This window comes from Semicossyphus pulcher, unplaced genomic scaffold, assembly GCF_022749685.1.
Source record: "Semicossyphus pulcher isolate SPU_LCO1_2020_fin unplaced genomic scaffold, fSemPul1.0.p SCAF_16, whole genome shotgun sequence".
NCBI classification, from domain to species: Eukaryota; Metazoa; Chordata; class Actinopteri; order Labriformes; family Labridae; genus Semicossyphus; species Semicossyphus pulcher.
Genome location: NW_027211670.1, coordinates 13,881,363 through 13,894,355, shown reverse-complemented (window position 1 = coordinate 13,894,355; position 12,993 = coordinate 13,881,363). Strand labels below are relative to the sequence as shown.

The following is a 12,993-nucleotide window of genomic DNA, read 5'->3' as shown; positions in this document are numbered from 1 at the left end:
CTCGTATTCCATAATTTCATTGGAAATTGTAGTAGTTTAAAAATCATTAGAACCTAAAACAATCCATTTTAAAAGTTTGCACAAAAATGCAATGTAAATATATTGTGCAAAAAGTAAAAGTTTACCACCAAAGACTTTCAGTATTTCAAAGGAAATCCTCAGGTCAAGCCTGTGCAAGGTTTTCAGAAGTTGAATATTTCCAATACACGTTTGACTTTTTGTCCGATTATTGTACATCATTTCAAATCTAATTTCACCAAATACTGAAGAAGAAGTTCCGAAGAAACAAATATTGTCAATGATTACAAAGTGCACACCTCAACATTTCTATAATTCCAATGATGGGTTGTATCCTCCAAGGTCATAAGATCGACTGTGGATTCAAGGTGAAGAATTAACTATCCTTTAATGGCTGAATCACATGTTTTAGGGTCCAAATGTCACACACGGAGTGTGGCTTCAGCTGTCATAAACATAGTAACTCATTTGTCAAGGAAATAGTAAAATACACTTTATTTTTCAATTAAGCAACATGGACATCTGACATTTAAACGTGCTGCCATCACTGAGTGTAGTTTAAACAATATTTAATGTGTGAATGACCTCCGGGACTAAAACCCTGCAAGTTGAGCCAAGCCCATAAAAGATGATGGATGTTATTATGTAGCGTTTTGTCTTTGTGTGTTTTCACAGGAAGTTGTGGTAGTACAGAGTTTCAGTGCACTAGTGGACAATGCATCGACATAGCTTGGAGGTGTGATGGGACTAAAGACTGCACGGATGACTCAGATGAGCAGAACTGTCGTGAGTATTTCACCCCATCACGGGATTTTATACATGCACCACAAACCCTCATAAAACCGAGTTGAGAAGTAGAGCACTATTATTTATGTATTAACTCTACAAATGTGTTTTTCTTTGTGGCAGCACCTCCATCATGCACCTCGCAAGAATTTAAGTGTGTGACGAGCGGTGAATGCATCTCTTCGGGGTTTGTCTGCGATGGGGAGGAAGACTGTGAAGATGGCTCAGATGAACAGAGAGCCTGTGGTATGCAGACTGTGCTGTTTGAGGACAGGCTGACAAACTTTAGGAAATGATGACTTGTGACACACCTTGCCTTATCTATGACCAAATAGTTCAAAAACTCAAGTAATGTGTCCTGACAATTGGCTCAAAGTGTTGATAATTTGTATTATTCAGATGCTGCTTGCTCATGTGCAGAAGAGTAAAACCACTAGATGGCAACATAATCCATGTATAAACCTTATTATACCATTCAGTAGGAACAAGTTTTGAAGTTTACAATTTGAATTACTGTAATCTAATGTGGACAACAACATATTTGGGATAGGTAAAAAAAAAGTGTCCCAACTTTCTACGTAGTTAAGAAGAAAACAGCTTGATGTAGGTCAAGGTTAAACAGTTTTTTTGTTGTTGTTCTGACTGTCAGAGGAACAACAGTGTTCTGGACAAATAAAAAGACATGATAAAGAATGTTGACAAACTGCCCCTTTAACATCTTAGTACTTTAAATCCAAATTCCAAATCTCATTTTCCTGCAACATATGATATTGAAATAAATCCCACTCACATGGTTCTTGGTTCAGATGGACGGACTTGCAGCCCAGACCAGTTCACCTGCCAGGAGGGCCAGTGCATTCCCGGCAAGTACAGGTGTGACCGTGTGAAGGACTGTTTGGACAACTCTGATGAAAACAACTGCAGTAAGACTTTTTCATCTACGATTAACTTACAATAATATATTTTGATGTCATTTAAAAATTCACAAAACTGAGCTTTTCTGTCAGATATTTTTGCTAACCCTTATTATCTCTAATAATTATAGGGCTTCAATAGGGATTATTTTATTTGCATTGCTGCCAGAAAATCATGGTCCTTGTTATTTACAAAATAAGCTTGTGTCTTTTTTGCAGACTACCCACCATGCACTGAGAAGACGTGTGCTAACGGGGCCTGTTACAACAACTCCCAGCACTGCAACGGGCTACAGGACTGCAGGGATGGCTCTGATGAATTCAACTGCAGTGAGTAGGAACAGGAGTAAATGTTTGGTTTGTTAAAGTAGTTATTATGTTTTAGAGATGAATACTTCTGTCTGCTGTAACTTTAAATACCATTTGAACCATGTTACTGTACTTAAGTAGAGTTTCAAGGTATTTGAGTATTTATTTTTCATAAGACTTTACTTTTACCCCACCACGTTAACATAATCCTTACTTTTTATTCCTTCAATTTTAAAAATCGTCTCCAATCTTTAGCTTTAAGGTGTTTGAGGGGAATTAATTTAGTTTTGCCTCATTGGCGCTGCTTTTCCAAAATCAAAACTGATTGAAACCTAAAAGGATGAGACAATCCCTATTACTTGGCGTATACAGAGTTGGTATGGTACTATATAAAAGAAGAATTTCATATTTGTAGGTCCGTAAACTTCACTTCCGCCCGCCATCTTTGTTGGGCTTAAGCCGCGTCGACGTTGTAAACAAAACAATCGGTTTTGAGCAGCAGACTGAAATTGTTTCATTCCAGTTGAATACAAGAGTAGCTCAAGACGCAGTAAGTGTTGTCAAATGATTTTCAGGTTTTTTTTTTGACAAAATTTGGCCTCGAACATCAGTTATCTTTGTCAGTAACAAGATAGTTAGCTGGTGAGCTAGATAGCTTAACTAAGTTATTCCTCAGTGCTAACTAGAGGCACAAACTGGCCTTAAAAACGTTTTCATCAGTTGTATTCCTCTAATGCATCTTAATTTTCTGTGTGCATTTAATTTGAATCGTTTGCATTTGCTATGAATCATTTGAGTATTGCTAACAACATGAATGCTATAAGAAAACTATTGACTAAAAGCTCAGCATTTGTTACTTTGGTTAATTGTAAGTTTTGCTTCATAGTGATTTTGGAAATAGAAAATGAACACTCTGTTGCTTCAGTTTAAGCTGAAGCAAGTGTTAACGGCATTTAACTTCAAGTGGGCCTATCCACAACAATTCGACCACTTCTTAATATGAGTCACTATGTTTTATATTCAGCAACACAGCACTGTCCCATCCACCAGTTTGAGTGTACAAATGGCTACTGTATCCCACATTCGTTTGTGTGCGACCACTGGGACGACTGCGGGGACAACAGTGATGAGCAAGACTGTGGTAAGGATCTGAGTGACACTGACACAGTTCAACTCTAATGGCCATGAAACTTTAGTATTTTTTTAGGTCAATTAGTGTTAAGTCAAAAGTGTTGTTTTGTTTAAAGAGGAACTTGTTCATAAAACAATATTAGAAGATTTGCAATATAACTAAAGCAAAATTCAGTGTTTTCTCATTTTTAAGGCTGCTTAAAAGTTTAATGCAACCTCCACTGGTATTAGGCATTTATAACGTTAATTTGAAGCTATATTACAGCCCCTAAGCAAAGGCAATAGATGCCAAATTATGTAAGTTACAGTTGGTAGTTATTTCTGTTGAGTAAATAAATCCTAAAAGTTGGGCAATAATCCAAAAGCCATTTATTAAGCCAAAATTTGCAGGTACATTTATTTTGTAATCTAATTGTTATCTTTATTGCATTTGTGTGAAAGAAAAGTAATTTTTAGAAAATAACTTAAATATTGTATTTTCATAATAATACATTGTGTAATTATAATCCCAAATATTCAGACAGTAAACACACTTAAAAACCGAAATTCATCTGTTGAAATTGGAATAATTGTGAGTTTCATTTCTCCGTATAGCTTACCAGAGCTGCAGCGGCAGTGAGTTCACATGCTCCAGTGGCCGTTGTATTCCTCAGCGCTGGGTGTGCGACCAGTTCAATGACTGTGGAGACTACAGTGACGAGAGAGGATGTGGTGAGAAAACTTGCTCAAGATCAAGTGTGAAGTGGGTTCATATAGTGCAGGGGAGAAAAACTATGGGAAAGAAATTACATCCTCCTCCTCAAGAGTTTTGGAATCCACTCTTCAAAAGTTAAAGTTCACATACGGACACAATACATGTTTTTTTCATCACTTTACAATGTTTAAATATTTCTAGTTGATGATATAATCTGGAGTTTTTCTGTTGTTTTTAGATAGTGACTCTCGACGTTGTTACCCCGGTGAGTGGGGATGCCCAGGCTCGCCGTTATGTATCCCCTTGGACAAAGTGTGTGACGGCAAACCTGACTGCCCTGAAGGAACAGACGAGGCCAACTCCACAGCACAACAAACCTGCAGTAAGTTAACATGTAAATACGTGTTTGAAGAATTGAATTAACATGAAGTGAATTAAAGGTTGCCTTTGTGAGAGAGATCAGCTCACGTGTAGCACGCTTGCAGCACTTTCATTTGGCTATAAATGCAGGTGCAAGGGTTTTAGACGCTATAGTGTGTAAATGTTTCTGAGAAGTCAGCTGTTAGGACTGATATGATCAGAGCGTCTTCCTTCCTTATCACTGCCTTCACACATGCCTGGTTTAACATTAACCTTTTTTCAGGTAATTGTCTGAGTATAGGAGCACTAATGGCCTCCAGAATGACTTGATGGTGGCTATAAAGCTGATCCGATACTGATTACGATGAACCTTTACCTGTATCCATCATTTTGATATATGTGATATATATATATATATATTTGTACTCGTAGGCCTGGATCAGTGCTCCAGCTTGAGCTGCGAGTACCTCTGCCACCAGTCTCCTCAGGGAGGTGTTTGCTACTGCCCTGATGGTTACATTGTAGCCAATGACAGCCGCTCCTGCGTAGGTGAGTGCCAAATATTGTGCACCCTTATTTGTGATTCACAGCTATTGACAGCATAAAAAGCTTCTTTATATGCATAGTGTTAGAAAAGCTGAACTATTCAACAAAAAACACTTTGTGAGAATAAATAGGGACTAATTTTGTCCAAGCTTTCAACATGAGTCAGCCTTGAAAGTCCCTGTCTTTATTTAACAGCACTCTGGTAACAAACTGCAGGTATAGATCCTCGTCCTTTTGCCGAAAAACATTACATGCTTGTTCTTGTGCTCAGACTATGATGACTGTCAGATCTGGGGGATCTGCGACCAGCTGTGTGAAGATCGACCCGGGACGCACCACTGTAGCTGCGCTAATGGGTACTTCCTGGAGCAGGGTCACGTCTGCAAAGCCAACGTGTCAGGTACAGGGAGTCCCACAGCACACAGGAGCTTTATACGATAAATGCATGGTGCTACTTCATCTGTGGGCGTTGCATTAACCCCAGTCTGTAATATCCTTTTTAAAGACACAGAAACATTCCTAATCTTTATATTTTTCTACTAAAGATCAAATATAACCCAAACGTTTTAAAGATCTGAGGTCTGGTGTCTGTGTATTTTTCCAGGTGGATTGCCCCAGCTCATTTTCACCAACGGGGGCGATGTGATGATTGCCGATATACACGGTCGCTTTGTCAGAACTCTGGTGCCGGCGCAGGGCAAAGGTTATTCCGTTGGAGTGGCGTACAACTTTCACAGCGACACAGTCTTCTGGAGCGACACATACACCAAGAAGGTCAGTCTGGATCATTGTCTGAGACATTTATGATGACAGTTTTCTTTAGCCCTATCTTCCTATTGCTCATCAAAACTGTCAATCAAAAGGCAGCAGTTGAGTCAGGAAGAAAATATTCATTAATCCCAAAACCTTTCATTCTTTTGCCAGGTTTACTCTGCCGACTACAACGGGGAAAATATTAAGGAGATTCTGACCGTTGCAGTCCACAATGTCCAGAACCTCGCAGTGGACTGGATCAACTTCAAACTTTACGTCCTAGAGGCCATGGTGGAGCGCATCGACATGTGCGACTATGATGGAGGGAATCGTGTCACGCTAGTGGCTGAAAACCTGCAGACTCCTCATGGGCTCGCCCTGGACCCGACAGTGGGGTGGGTTTAAATGTCTTTCAAAGCTCCAAAAAAAGTCAAGGGGGGAAGAGATCAATACTTGTGGGGATGTTGGAACAAGCTAAAGACTGGTCCAAAGTCAGTTCTATGTGATTTATGGAGGATGGCAAGTTTACATGTGGTTGTTATCATTTACACATTTATGATCATTCAAAGAAGTCTATAATTCTATCATGCCAAAGTTTGAGCTGGCGTCTTTTATATTTTCACTGATATTTGTTTGTCTGCAGCTACATGTTTTTCACAGACATGGGCGTTGCCAGTGAGCAGATGAAGCTCGAACGTGCCTTCATGGACGGCAGCAACCGTCTCGAGCTGGTAAAGATAAGGCTCGGCACTCCGACAGGAATCACCCTGGATATCGTCACGCAGAGGGTCTACTGGTCTGACAGCCACTTTGACACGGTGGAGACCGTCACCTACAGCGGTTTGGACAGGTAAACGCTGCACTGAAAATGTTGACAGTCATTAAAAATGTCTACTTACCCCGAGAGGAACTGAAATCTAAGAGTTATTATCATGGGTATCAGCGCGTACGCCATCTAATGCATGGTTTTGATACCATAAATTACTTTCCCCAAAGCAGTAGCCTACTCAGTAATAATATATATTATGGTTGCCACTAGCAACTAATGTTTAAGAATGGCAAAGAAGAACTGATTCCAGGTAAATTATCATGTGGCAGCTAAAAACAATAATGCAATGCTAGCTGAAAGCGCAACTAGCCAAAGCTAGAGAAATCCCAAGAATCAGTGTTTTCCCATCATTCATTTTAAGGCTACATTTTTGTTTTAAGGTAAGATACCTAAAACTGGTAAAATCACAAAATAAAGCCGTTACATGTTAAAAATAAACGTCTCTCCGACACTCTTCAGCAGATACAGGATGTCAGGAGAGGCCGTGAGCAGAGCTGCAATGAGAGCAAACATATGACATCCATGCATGCTTATTAGTAAAAAGCTGTTAAAATTATTTTTTTTAAATATTGTAAAAATGATTCTTTTTATTGCACTGGTATCACAGAGTTGCTCTTAAGTCGTAGGGGTTGGAATCTGTATCTGGAAGGGAAAAAATGGTATCAGGACATCTCTAAATCTATGAAAGGAAACGATGCATCCGTCATCCAACTCACTTCTCAAGTGCTGTCATTTCATAGGAAAATAGTCCTCAATGGTGGGACCCAGGCCCCGCATCCTTTTGGAATTGCTGTGTTTGAAAACCACGTCTTCTTCTCGGACTGGACCAAGATGGGCGTGGTGAGAGCCAACCGCTTCAACGGCAGCAACCCAGCACTCCTCTATCGCACGGCAAAGCGACCGGGCCATGTTGTGATCTCGCACCCTGTAATGCAACCTATTGGTAAGGATAGGAAACCTAATAAACCAAATACTGTGTCCTTTTTTTTCTGCTCATGCCCGCTCTCTCATCTCTTGTTTAACTCCTCTGTCTTGTCCTGCAGTGATGAACCCTTGCGGCAGACACAACGGTGGCTGTCAGCACATTTGTGTTTTGAGTCACCGCACTGACAATGATGGTCTGGGTTATCGCTGCAAGTGTCGCCATGGTTACGACTTGCACTCTGATCGTCGGACCTGCTTCAGTGAGTTGATTGAGGAAATAAATTACCTGATGTTTGGAGTTGGTCTCTTATTGAACTCACATTAGTTTATGTGCTTGCTTGCTTTTGAGAAGTCATAAAACAGGCAGTTAAATATACTTAACATACTTAAGTTTGTAACCGTATGTGCGAGTAACGACCACCACTCACTCTTTAAACAGAGCTGAAGGACTTCCTGATGCTGGCGACCTATGCCGGGGTGCGGGGCATCCCACTGAATATATCACTCCAGGAGGACGTCACCCTGCCGCTCTCAGGCCTCGGGACGTCTTTCTCCGGCTCTGCTGTGGAGTTTGACGGCAACGAGGAGGCAGTTTTCTACAACGACAGGTCCAGAGGCCTCGTCTACAAGTCCAACCTCAACGGCAGCGGTGAATCTTCATGAACATTTGTGTAATTTGTTGGCCGTAAGAAATAATAATTGAGTAACAATAATAACTGTATTGACTTTCTTTATGGATTGTCAGTCCAACAGATTTTAACAGGCTACAGAGTGGGAACGGTTGACGCCATGGCTTACGATTGGACCTCCAAAGTCTTGTTTTGGACCACGAGCAGCTACAAGTCGGTGGTGGCCTTCAAAGTCACAGACAAGTCCAGACGCGACATCGTGACGGGGTTGAGGAACCCAAAAGGAATTGCAGTGAGTCCCAGCGCTGGGTGAGTAAGAAGATTTATGAGCTCTAAATACTGGAGAGTGATTGCTCGTTTCACATCTTGTAATGTCTGTGCACAAGTGCCTTGCATTGATTACCCTAGAACAGATTAAAGTATCACTTTGTAAACTTTATTTACAGACTTGTTTAACTAATTCTTTAGTTATATTTTGATTAGCACTAAACATCTTGTGCTTTTGTGTCTCTAATAAAATGTTGATCCACAGCTACTTGTTCTGGTCTGACTGGTACCGTCCAGCAGTCATAATGAAAGGCTTCACTGACGGCAGCAATGCAGCTCCTCTGGTCAACACGTCGCTGGGATGGCCGTATGGACTCGCTGTGGACTACGTGTAAGCACAGGAATGCTCAGGAATGAAAGAGTGCATGTTGTGTGGACTGCAGTTGTTTATGTTCTCTGGTGTGTGATCTGTCCTCAGGATGGACCGGCTGTACTGGGTGGATGCCCAGTTGGACCAGATTGGTCACATTGACTTTGAAGGATACGACAGACAGACGTTTACTAACATCGGCCAGATCACTCAGCCCTACTCCCTCACAGTTTATTCAGGTGGGTTTCTTTGTCCCACCTGTCCCATTGTACTTCCTATATTATTCAAGTTAATCTGCAGCTTTAACACATCTTGAACCATCCATTTCTGTTTCGTAGACTTCCTGTACGTGTCCGATACGAGGACCAGAGGAATATACGAGATGAGGAAGAGGGACGGAGGAGGAAACATTATGGTCAGACAAGGAATCAATGGAGTCATGAATATCAAGGCCTACACAGCTGACCTCCACAGCAGTGAGTTCACACACAGGGAGCAAAAGCAGAGGATATGCATGTCACTCTCTCAAACCTGAATACTCAGTGACTGCAGGGTCAGGGTGATGAGCATTAGGCCACCTAGATATAATAATCCAGAACCCGCTGACTTATATTCTTCATCCTCCTCCTGACAGCATTCAACAGCCGGTGCAACGCGGTGCCCAACGGGCGCTGCAGCCACTTCTGTTTCCCGACCCCGTCCTACAATCGGGTGTGTGGCTGTCCGTACGGCATGAAACTCCAGCCCAATCAGAGGGACTGCATCAAAGACGATTCTGTTCCCCCGCCTGGCAACATCTGCGGCGACCTCTCCTTCGAGTGCGACGAAGGACGCTGCAAACCCAACTCCTACCGCTGTGATGGAATAGTTGATTGTGTGGATCAGACTGATGAGGCCAACTGCACCGATACAGGTGAATGTATATGTCCAAAAAATATATAAATGTGTGTTTTCAAGCAAACATTTTCATTAATAAACCTTTCTGTCTCTTCCTTGTATCTTTCCCAGGAGCGACCTGCTCCCCGCGAGCGTTCACCTGCAACAACAAGCACTGCGTCTTGTCCAGTTGGCGCTGCGACGGCATGGACGACTGCGGCGACGGCTCTGATGAAGTGAACTGTCCCACTCGTCGGCCCACCACCTGCGCCGCAAATTACTTCACCTGCGATAACAACAGGTGTATCAATCCAATGTGGTTGTGTGACGGCGACAACGACTGCGGCGACGGCTCTGACGAGCACAACTGCAGTAAGTGTGCGGTGTCACTCTCCCTGCTCAATTAAAGCTGTGCACATTATTATGATCTTGTTAATGTAAGTTAGTAAATGAGCTGGATCTGTGACTGACAGATTCAACCATCACTACATGCCCTCCGAACTACTTCCTGTGCCCTGACCACCGCTGCATCTACAGCTCCTACGTGTGCGATGGAGACCAGGACTGCCTGGATGGATCTGATGAGGCAAACTGTGGTAGGAATTATTGTCACTTCCTTCTCGGTTATTTCTGTTTCAGCACACCTCTTTATAGAGTGTAACTTTAATTTTTACGTTCATGTGTCTTTTCCTCGTTATCTGAAGAGTTTAACTGCGCCTCCTACGAGTTTGCCTGCGCCAGCGGGGACCAGTGTGTCAGTTCGAGTTATCAGTGTGACGGAGTGTTTGACTGCAGGGACCATTCTGATGAACGAGACTGTCGTAAGCAAACACTGATTTATGCTTTACATACACAAAATGAAGATAAATCAGTGATTTAATTATGAACGATTGCAAAAATTAAAGTCTGTCAGCCTTTTAGTTGAACAGTCAGATAGAAAATGGGAAGAATCATAAAGATTAAAGGGGGTATTGTGCTAATTTCAAGCTTCATATTTCATTCTGTGATACCTGTGGAGTAGCTTAGCATCATTTACAGTTAAAAAAATTCGGCTCTATGCAGGCCCTCATACAGCCTCTGCCTGAAACGACTCAGTCAGCTCTGTCCCTTTACGAAACCCCGCCCCTACAAGCCCACTTTCTTCTGATTAGTGCAGTGTGTGGAAAAAAACGGTGTGAAACCTGGCATTCACAGCAGCCTGCAGACTGAGCTGAGAAGCCTGGGGATTACTCCAACATACTTTCACCTACAGATTTGAAACTTCACCCATGTTTAGTCTGGACATCCAACATTGTAACATTATATATATGTCTTAAAATGTGAAACAGCATAATACCCCCTCTTTAACACATTTTACACCTCATCCATCTCATGAGAAACTGAAGTTTCTACAAGAAAGAAGGTCCTTGCAATGTTAATCATTGCTTTAATGTCTGTGGCCCCTCCAGCCACTCGAGGCCCAGGCCTCTGCCATGATGACGAGTTCCAGTGCCAGACCGACGGTTTCTGCATACCAGACATGTGGGAGTGTGACGGCCACCCCGACTGTGAGGACGGATCAGACGAACACAACACCTGCCCGCCCGTCACCTGTAGATCCAACTACTTCCAGTGCACCAACAAGATATGTGTCCCCCAAAGCTGGGTGTGTGACGGCGACAACGACTGCCGCGACAATAGTGATGAACAGGACTGCCCCACCCCTCCGTTCAGTTGTCCCTCCGGGCAGTGGCTTTGCCCCACCGACCAGGTGTGTATCAACCTGGACAAGGTGTGCAACGGCCAGAGGGACTGCCCCAACGGAGCGGATGAGTCCCCTATCTGCAGTGAGTTTTACAAATATCATATCTTTTATATATTTAAACAGCTTGGGGTGGAAACAGGAACCTAATTTAACTCACTGCTGTGTTACTTCGTTAAGACCAAGATGACTGTGCCCTCAACAACGGCGGCTGCAGTAACGACTGCATTCAAGGACCATTTGGGGCCGAGTGCACCTGTCCGTCAGGGTATCAGCTCCTCAACGACTCCAAGACCTGCGATGACATCAACGAGTGTCTGATCCCAGGCTTCTGCAGCCAGCAGTGCTTCAACGAGAGAGGAACCTTCCGGTGCTACTGCTCACATGGTTACGTCCTAGAGCCTGACGGTCGCACCTGCAAAGCTACAGGTAAGCAACATTTTGTTACAAAAAAAGTTAGAATTAAAAGCAGAATTTGCAGGCACAAGGAACAGATTGTTGGTGCTTAATATGTGCATGTGAAAGATATTTTTCGATAAATATTGGGAGGAAACAAGATGTTTGTCTCCCCTTAGATCAACAAGCAGCTGTACTCCTGGTCTCCAAGCGTAGCCAGATCATCGCCAACCGAATCAACATGAGACCACCTCAGATGCGTCCGGTGATCAGCGGGTCAGCCATCGTGACTGTTGACTTTGATCGCGTAACTTCCAGGATCTACTGGGCTGATGCCTCGCAGAAGAAGATCTGGAGCTCCTTCCAGAACGGCACGGACAGACGGGAAGTAAGAGAAGCATTTTCACAGATTGCATTTAAGCAATCGATTTCAACCACCATTTAAATCAACTAAATGAACGGGTGCATAGTTATCAGCTCAATGTGTCTCTGTTGTTCTAGGTGTTCTCCTCTGGTCTGATGGTACCAGAGAGTGTAGCTGTGGACTGGGTGGGGCGGAACCTTTACTGGACCGACTCTGTCATGGAGAACATTGAGGTGTCCACTCTGGACGGCCGCTTTCGGAAAGTCCTCCTCACTAAGAACGTGACCAGCCCCCGCGGCCTGGTGTTAGACCCTCGTAACTAGTAAGAAGAGAAAGGGCGTTTACATTGTCTCTAATCTGATCATTGTGGTCTTTTTATTTTATGTTTATTTCATGATTTTATAAAAGCTCATCCTTCTGTCGTTCCTCCCAGCACCTACCTGATGTTCTGGTCCGACTGGGGCCAGAACCCCAGGATCGAGCGCGCCGACATGGATGGCAACGTGAGACGAGTCATTGTCAGCACTAAGGTCTACTGGCCCAACGGCCTGGCTCTGGACTACACCACACGAAGGGTCTACTTCGCTGACGCCTACCTCAAATATATAGACTACTGTGACTATGAAGGCAACAACCGCCATCAGGTCATGGCAAGCGATATGGTAGGTTTAGTTTGATTGATTTAATCTTTAATGCAACTGGATGCATGAATAATAAGTTTTATTTCTAATTGGTGGGCAGGCTGTTATAGCCAAATTTAACCCTGACAGGGTTAGAGCCGCATCCCTAGCAACGGTCTGATCTTCATAGCAACAGTCTGCTATAGAGAATCTAAACTCTAGTTTGTCTCACCATTATTACACAGCTGTGTTAAATACTTGATTCTGATTGGTTAATTACAGTATCCGAGGTCTGCTATTTCTCTATAGCAGACCGTTGCTATGAAGAACAGACCGTTGCTAGGGATGTGGCTCTAATCCTGTCGGGGTTCCATTCGGCTATAACAACCTGCTCACTATACATTATCCCCTACATAAACTAGAGTTCACACATGTATCGCATAAATCAGGATGGTGCCGATCAAAA

General features: G+C 43.0%; 1 protein-coding gene across 1 annotated transcript in view; it reads left to right on the top strand.

Annotated features, from left to right (window-relative positions):
• The window catches only part of lrp2b (low density lipoprotein receptor-related protein 2b), a 40,133-nt gene that overhangs the window by 290 nt on the left and 26,850 nt on the right, over window positions 1-12,993 (top strand). Inside the window, exons 2-29 of the mRNA XM_069663895.1 lie at window positions 694-804; window positions 928-1,050; window positions 1,611-1,727; window positions 1,938-2,048; window positions 3,052-3,168; window positions 3,753-3,869; window positions 4,091-4,234; window positions 4,645-4,761; window positions 5,030-5,158; window positions 5,363-5,532; window positions 5,683-5,906; window positions 6,155-6,361; window positions 7,081-7,283; window positions 7,384-7,524; window positions 7,704-7,913; window positions 8,010-8,202; window positions 8,426-8,551; window positions 8,639-8,769; window positions 8,869-9,006; window positions 9,165-9,443; window positions 9,539-9,778; window positions 9,880-10,002; window positions 10,111-10,227; window positions 10,855-11,232; window positions 11,328-11,576; window positions 11,723-11,931; window positions 12,045-12,229; window positions 12,341-12,569. Of these exons, the coding sequence (XP_069519996.1) occupies window positions 694-804; window positions 928-1,050; window positions 1,611-1,727; window positions 1,938-2,048; window positions 3,052-3,168; window positions 3,753-3,869; window positions 4,091-4,234; window positions 4,645-4,761; window positions 5,030-5,158; window positions 5,363-5,532; window positions 5,683-5,906; window positions 6,155-6,361; window positions 7,081-7,283; window positions 7,384-7,524; window positions 7,704-7,913; window positions 8,010-8,202; window positions 8,426-8,551; window positions 8,639-8,769; window positions 8,869-9,006; window positions 9,165-9,443; window positions 9,539-9,778; window positions 9,880-10,002; window positions 10,111-10,227; window positions 10,855-11,232; window positions 11,328-11,576; window positions 11,723-11,931; window positions 12,045-12,229; window positions 12,341-12,569 (4,838 nt within the window). The remainder of the gene's footprint in view (window positions 1-693; window positions 805-927; window positions 1,051-1,610; window positions 1,728-1,937; window positions 2,049-3,051; window positions 3,169-3,752; window positions 3,870-4,090; window positions 4,235-4,644; window positions 4,762-5,029; window positions 5,159-5,362; window positions 5,533-5,682; window positions 5,907-6,154; window positions 6,362-7,080; window positions 7,284-7,383; window positions 7,525-7,703; window positions 7,914-8,009; window positions 8,203-8,425; window positions 8,552-8,638; window positions 8,770-8,868; window positions 9,007-9,164; window positions 9,444-9,538; window positions 9,779-9,879; window positions 10,003-10,110; window positions 10,228-10,854; window positions 11,233-11,327; window positions 11,577-11,722; window positions 11,932-12,044; window positions 12,230-12,340; window positions 12,570-12,993) is intronic.